The sequence below is a fragment of the Salmo trutta genome, chromosome 22 (genome assembly GCF_901001165.1).
Source record: "Salmo trutta chromosome 22, fSalTru1.1, whole genome shotgun sequence".
Classification (NCBI taxonomy): Eukaryota; Metazoa; Chordata; class Actinopteri; order Salmoniformes; family Salmonidae; genus Salmo; species Salmo trutta.
Genome location: NC_042978.1, coordinates 29792632 through 29800315, shown reverse-complemented (window position 1 = coordinate 29800315; position 7684 = coordinate 29792632). Strand labels below are relative to the sequence as shown.

The following is a 7684-nucleotide window of genomic DNA, read 5'->3' as shown; positions in this document are numbered from 1 at the left end:
TGAAGAGCAACCAGGCATCCTCTACTGATGGGAGGAGGTTAATATCCTTCCAGGATACCCGGGCCAGGTCGATTAGAAAGGCCTGCTTGCAGAAGTGTTTGAGGGAGTGTTTAACAGTGATGAGGGGTGGTCGTTTGACCGTGGACCCATTACGCTCGCAGGCAATGAGGCAGTGATCGCTGAGATCCTAGTTGAAGACAGCAGAGGTGTATTTAGAGGGCAAGTTGGTCAGGATGATATCTAAGAGGGTGCCCATGGTTACGGATTTAGGGTTGTACCTGGTAGGTTCCTTGATAATTTGTGTGAGATTGAGGGCATCTAGCTTAGATTATAGGAACGGCCGGGGTGTTAAGCACGTCCCAGTTTAGGTCATGACAGACTTGATACGGTCTGGATTGAATCAGGGACTGTAGTGATGCCTGTTTGCACTGAGATGCAGTGCCTTAGACCACTGCACCACTAGGGAGCCATGATTAATATGACCAATATATATTGTCCTGTTAATAGCCCATCCTAGAAACATGGTTTGCAGAATTCACAGCCTGCTACGCTTTTTCCCCATTCCACATGTTATAGGTTCCAATTGATGACGTTTTTTTTATCAATTAGTATATTTGAGTTTAACCACAATATTTGTTGCATTATTTGTTATGTCTTTTCGGATGGATTAAACTGAAATTGTTGTCACGTTGGTACGAAGAGATTGGGAAGACAGGCGCAGGAATGCGTAATAGTTTTTTTTATTGAGCCCAAATTACGGCGTTTTGTGTAAAGGCACGGGGACGAAGACCAAACAAACACGTAACAAGAACACAGGGTTGAAACCCAAACAAAAGAGCGAGGAGTACCTCGAATAAATAACACACACGCACAATGATTATCACACGGGACGAGACCCGTAATTATCTGCGCAATCCACAAGGGCACGAAAGCCCAAAACACAGCACAGGTACTCACACGCACCAACGGACAATGTAACAATAATGGATAGCCCAATGGAAACCAAAGAGCAGACTTATACAAGTACTAATCAGTGGGAACAGCGGACAGGTGTATGTAATGAACGTTCCGGAGTGATCCATGACAATTGCAACCAACTTTCTATGGCTTGTTTAAAAAATAACAATATTTTGGAGATTATTTCGTTTTCAGATATTCTAAAGGGAGCGAGAAAAAGGCCATTCTTGAACATTGGGTGAGACATTGTTACTAATTTGTAAATAAAGCCAGTTTGTTATTTAGAATGATTTATTTCTGTTTTTAGAGCGAGAGAAACCAAAAGCCTACCATCACCTCATGGGTCTCCCGATCATGGCTGGCATGGGTATTGAACTGGCGTCTGTAGCAAAGCAGTTTGCGCTGTGATGCACTGTCTTAGACCGCTGCACCACACGGACACTGGACAATGTCTGTCGTCGGGAGTAGGCTACAGGACTACAGTAAGAACAAAATAATCCAAACATTTCCACACCCTAATTGTAGTCTAAGTTTCTCATATAATAAAACCTTAGTGTAACAACAGTTTTAGTAAGTGATACTGATGAGTAGTAACAAAAAAATAAGCAGATTTTTCCAGGTGTGTGCGTGCAGAACAGAGGAATAGCAATTCTTACACTTTTGTTCTAAATTCAATCACCTTCTTCATTGTCATTATTCAGTTCATTGAAATTAAATTTTGAAGTCGGGCACAATTATCAGTTTCTATTTGGTTTATGTCAACCATTCATTGTCAGTTAGAGACACAGTAGTGCCTTGGGACTCAAAAGCATAATCAGTGCTCTAACTCCCCCTTTCGCTGGTCTGGAGCAATGAAGTAGTGACACAGGGTACCATACAAAACCAAAAATTACCTCTAAATCCCGCAGCATAATCACAAAACTTTTAGTTGAGCAACTACTAAGTAATTCTGTCTCCCTCCATTTAGTATGATGGGCGGGCCGCTGCTGTATCATACTAATTTGAGTGTCCCGGATGTACGTTTACTTTGTCACGTCTAGTCTATGAGACCAGGCTGGACGGACAGACTGAAAGACAGACATGCACACACAAAGGAGAGTCGTCTTTATAAGCATAACGTTTGATTAGCTGGTTTCTTTATTACTGTACCTTCCTTAGTACCCCTGTTTGGCATGTTAAGGAGTAGAAAAGTATCTCATCTAAGGGCACTGAATCCAATTTCTCCGGCTAGGGGCAATAGGGCTTGAACCCTGCCAATGCTGCTTGCAGCAATATTTCCATATTCAATTCTGAGCTATAAAGTATGAAGGAGGTGGAGGGTGATATATTTATGACAACACCAACACTTGGACTTCACCCCCGTATTTTTCATCTTAATGTTCCCTGTCTGGGTAGCTCTCCCTCTTCAAACCTCAGGGGGAACAACAACAATGGGAGCAACCAGGTGACTTTACAGTCAATCTCACTTTGGGCTTATCTCCACCCCCATATCACTGCAGATTAAACAGGCTGAATTAGACTGAGCTCAGCCCAGCCGTGGAGAGACATCCCTGTGGAACAACAAAGAGACGATGGGGTTCTGTTGGGACTGGAGCAGGGAGTGTGGGCCTCACGGCAGAGGCTGGGTGGGCCCCACAGTGCTGCTCTGTATCTACGGCTTCTGCTCAATGATGAGGCCCTCTGAGCCTTTCCTCACGGACTACCTCACTGGGCCATACAAGAATCTCACCACCAAACAGGTATGACACATTAACCGTTTATTCATTTAACCTTGATTTAGCTAGAGAATTCATATCACAAATTATATTTTATAATAACGGCAAATGCTTTTATGTTAATTTATTGTTGTATGACATATCCTGCCATTTTCCTTATCTTTCCACAGGTTACAAGGCAAGTGCTCCCAATATGTGTGTATTCCAACCTCTTCTTACTCATCCCAGTCTTCTTGGTGACAGATATCCTGAGGTACAAGCCTGTCATCGTCCTCCAGGCACTCAACTACATCTTGGCATTTCTGCTGTTCATCTTCAGCTCTGGTGTGGTGTTGACTCAGTGCGCCCTCTTCATTTACAGTATGGGCACCGCGGCAGACGTGGCTTACTATTCCTATATCTACAGTGTTGTCCACCCCCAGTATTACCAGAGAGTGACTAGCTATGCCAGAGGGGCTGTGCTACTGGGCTACGCAGTGGGAGCCATGTTGGGTCAACTCTTGGTGTCCCTGGGAGGGGTTTCCATCTACTGGCTCAATGTCATTACCCTGGGATCCCTCTGTGTGGCGCTGTTGGCTGCCCTCCTCCTGCCCATGCCCCAGAGAAGCCTGGTCCTGGGGGGGACTCAGAATGATAACGGCCCATTCGAGGAGGTTGTGTCCAGTTCATGTGGATCCTGGGTTGTGTGGTGGCTGAGGAAGGGGATGAGGACCGGGAGGGGGGAAATGAGAGCTCTGAAGAGGTTGGTGGTGGATTGTAAAGAGTGTTACTCCTCTATGGCCGTGCTGTTCTTCTGTGTGTGGTCAGCCATGGGGAAGTGCGGCTACCACCAGATCACAGGCTACGTGCAGCTCCTCTGGGCATCCAAACAGCCCCAATACAACTTCACAGAATACAACGGAGGGGTGGAGGCTGTCGCCACACTCTCAGGTAACATAACGATTCACTATAACACACTCGTCACATGACTCTTGGTAACACGCTGGAGTTAAACCACATATTATCTCCACTTTCACTCTCCTAACAAACGTTGTTTAACATTGAACTTCAAGAGGACTGTGTATCATCAACTATTACACTTTACACCCCTTTTAAGGAGATCCAGGACTACACATACACTATCGTTCAAAAGTTTGGGGTCACTCAGAAATGTCCTTGTTTTTGAAAGAAAAGCAAATGTTTTGTCTATTAAAATAACAAAATTAATCTGAAATATAGCATAGACAGTGTTAATGTTGTAAACGACTATTGTAGCTGGAAACGGCAGATTTTTTATGGAATATCTACATATTCCATTATCAGCAACCATCACTCCTGTGTTCCAATGCCACGTTGTGTTAGCTAATCCACGTTTATCATTTTAAAAGTCTAATTGATCATTAGAAAACCCTTTTGCAATTATGTTAGCACAGCTGAAAACTGTTGTTCTGATTAAAGAAGCAATAAAACTGGCCGTCTTTAGACTAGTTGAGTATCTGGAGCATCAGATACTGGCCAGAAACAAAGAACTTTCCTCTGAAACTCGTTAGTCTATTCTTGTTCTGAGAAATGAAGGCTATGCGAGAAATTGCCAAGAAACAGAAGATCTCGTACAACGCAGTGTGCTACTCCCTTCACTGAACAGCGCAAACTGGCTCTAACCAGAATAGAAAGAGGAGTGGGAGGACTCGGTGCACATCTGATCAAGAGGACGAGCACATTAGAGTGTCTAGTTCGAGAAACAGACGCCCTATAAGTCCTCAACTGGCAGCTTCAATAAATAGTACCCGCAAAGCACCAGTCTCAACGTCAACAGTGAAGAGGCGACTCCGGGATTCTGGCCTTTTAGGCAGAATTTACCCAATGCACACCATTAATTACACTGGCTAATTACCTGTACTGTCTATTGTCTCCAGATGGCTCAGACCAGCTGGAACTCGTCACAGACCGGCTTTCCTTTAGCTTTTTAGCTCTGAAACGTTCCCATATATCCCTGGAAACCACAGGCAATTACTGTGTTTAAATTACATCCTGCTTCATGTCTCCACTTTATACATTCTTCCGGTTGACATTTTTATCACAGTTTCTGTGTGTTTGACTAAGTAAATTCACATTTGCCGATGTTTGATGCCCAGTGCAGTCAAAAAGGAGATTTTCCTGTGTTTTTTAAAATATTTCCACACTATGGGTTTGGAATGATACTGTTAAATTGTGAAAATTGTGATAATGCCCTTTTAGTGTAAAAGCTGTTTGAAAAGACTGCCTGAAATTTTGGTGGGATGGAGTTTTGGCCTTCCATGGTGATATCACCATGCAGTAAATTAGTTAATAATCCAATAAGTAAGAGAGTTCCAAACTTCTCCGTCAATAACAGCTATATGACAATGAACTTGGCAATAGGAATGTTATTGGAAACAGATTGGTGAAAAGCATGAACCAAGACTGTTTTGCGTGAACATGTAATATATTCCTGCTATCAAAAACCCTTATCCTCTTCACATATGAGTTCTACAAACATTGGAGTTATAACCACCAGTGTTATCAGCATAAACTCATCCACTCCAAACAGCACACAGTTCATAGAAAGGTCAAACCCTTTGACCTTTCTATGAACTGTGTGCTGTTTGGAGTAGATGAGTTTATGCTGATGACACTGGTGGTTATAACTCCAATGTCCTCTCCATCCATCTTGTCTCTAAAACCTCCTGCCAGGATCAAAGGAATGCTCTGTAATACAAATTACCAGGAATGTGTCCCTGCTTATTCCTTTCAATGTATGTAATTATCTGACTCTCATGGACGGATTAAAGACAACGCTAAGCTATTAGCAGGTCTATCTCATAACCCTCTTCAGATGGAAGGCCTCTCCTTCTCCTCCCCCTCTTTATCCTCCTCTCCTTTTCCTCTCTTCCTCCCCTCCTCCTCTCCTTCTTCAGAATAAGATTAATTCCATCAGGTGAAACTGTACTCTCCTCAGGCCCAGAAATTGATTAAATACATCTCTAATACAGAGAGCGGTCAGCAGTGCTTATAAACCAGATATTATTGATCTGCCAAGGCGGGATGGGCCAATGAATATAGGCGTTATATAGGATTAAAACAAGCCCAAACTAGCTATAGTAGCCTATATCGCATTAGCATCACAGTGGTCATGTCTCTTTCATTGTTACAATTCTGACTTAGAGTTTATGTATGGACTACTCTATAGCCCAAAAGAAACATGATCAGTGGTGTATTTGGTTAAGGACTTTTTTACTGCATTCACCTCAGTTCTACCAGATTAGTGAGATTGTATCTACCTGTGTTCCAGGGGCGGCAGCCTCCATAGCTGTGGGCCATGTGGCTCTGGACTGGTCAGTGTGGGGGGAGCTGGTCCTGGGTGTGTTTACTGCTCTGACTGCTGGAGTTCTTTACCTGATGGACCTGACCAACAGCATCTGGATCTGCTACGGCTGCTACGGACTCTTCAAAACCATCTACATGGCGCTCATCACCATCTGCACGTAAGAGATATTTCAACCATAGGAAATATCAAGTTTAGGGACTGGGCAGCCAAGCAATCAATCAATCATTATTTTACTGTACAAAGTAGAATCCTGACAGAGGTGACTCTATGTCTAATGATTCCCTTTGTGTGTCTCTGTCAGGTTCCAGATAGCCCAAGGCTTGAGCAGGGAGCGCTATGCCCTGGTGTTTGGTGCAAACAGCTTTGTGGGCATGGCCCTGCAGAGTCTTCTCACAGCCATTGTAGTCAACACCAAGAGCCTGCAACTCACCATCACCTCACAGGTACAGCAGAGAGAATTACACTGACTACCACACACACATATACTCACCTCACTGAAATTAAATAATCTTACAAGCAATTACTGACAGTTACAGTTTGCAAGAAAATACCAAAACATCAGAAAAAGTGGTAGGTATTGTGTAACTACTTGTACTTTTTAGCTTATAACATAGTAATAACAGCAACATGTTGTTAGTTACACTGGTAGTTACTGTGTTATAATAATTTTGTAATGTAGCCTAATAAGAGTGTTCCTCTCATTTCCTTCCCCGGGCAGTTCTTGGTCTATGCCAGTTACTTTGCTGCCATGGTCGTGTTGTTCCTTATCAGAGGAGTGTATACTCTTCTCCAGAGCCGATTGATGGAGCTCATCCCAGCTGAGGGCCTATCAGAGAGAAGAACATGACCTGCCAAAAGTCTCACCTCTGGCATGACACTCAAACAAAGGGAAAAAACATACAGCACTGCCACCACACCTAGCCAAAATAGAGAACAAACCGATGCAAAGGATACACAACCACCTGTATTACAATTATTTATGTCCAAGGAGTGCAATATCTGTATTTAGCCACAAGACAGCACTGTAACCTTATGAACATGGCCAATATTGTTTCCAGCTGACTCTTTACTAGCCTGAGTGCAAGTCTGTTTCTGCCATAGAGATTCTATTCAATTACTAGAGGGACTATGTCATAAACCATTAATGTTCCAGAATGAAGTGAAAATGTCAGCCATATTGTTCAGGGAAAAATCCAAACCAATGTCAGTAGAAGCATAATCCTGAGTTTACTTATGCAGGAAAATAAAAGTAAGGCATGTGATTTATCAGAAATTGTGTAATAGAATTATTATAAACATAAAATATTGTCATATAATTATAAATACAGTTTTTACATGTATTTCTTGGAATGCTGCGAGTGCTATTATATGATACAATATCAGAACTTGTTGCATTTACAACTAAGTCCAATCATCAACTGATTTCAGCCAGTGTTTGGCTGTAGATGGACTGCATTGTTTGAATTGAATGTTGGCATATTGGCAGTTCATAAAAAAAATGTAATAACTCCTCTGAAACTGTATGGCTAGCTAGCTAACAAAGATACAGTGCAGATAAATTCTTCAAATTATTTTTTTACAGAATATCTTATCACAGCACTGGCACTGACCTTCATACCATCATAAGAAGGTTCATGTCCATTCTAGTATTCTAATTCTTAATTATATGGTTTCTGCAATCTTGCCA

The 7684-nt window shown here is 42.5% G+C and overlaps 1 protein-coding gene across 1 annotated transcript; it reads left to right on the top strand.

Annotated features, from left to right (window-relative positions):
• The first annotated feature begins 1308 nt into the window (after positions 1-1308).
• On the top strand, positions 1309-7289 carry LOC115158564 (thiamine transporter 2). The gene is made up of 6 exons (XM_029707667.1): positions 1309-1439; positions 2457-2696; positions 2843-3602; positions 5962-6154; positions 6299-6440; positions 6716-7289. The coding sequence occupies exons 2-6, from the start codon at positions 2529-2531 to the stop codon at positions 6842-6844; spliced, it is 1392 nt and encodes a 463-aa protein (XP_029563527.1). The 5' UTR covers positions 1309-1439; positions 2457-2528; the 3' UTR covers positions 6845-7289.
• The last annotated feature ends 395 nt before the right edge of the window (positions 7290-7684 follow it).

Bases quoted from the DNA above. Each gene is read 5' to 3' on its own strand.
- LOC115158564 (XM_029707667.1), top strand. From the start codon at position 2,529: ATGGGGTTCTGTTGGGACTGGAGCAGGGAGTGTGGGCCTCACGGCAGA. The intron at 3,603-5,961 runs GTAACATAACGA...CCTGTGTTCCAG, and splicing joins GGCTGTCGCCACACTCTCAG to GGGCGGCAGCCTCCATAGCT. The intron at 6,155-6,298 runs GTAAGAGATATT...TGTCTCTGTCAG, and splicing joins GCGCTCATCACCATCTGCAC to GTTCCAGATAGCCCAAGGCT.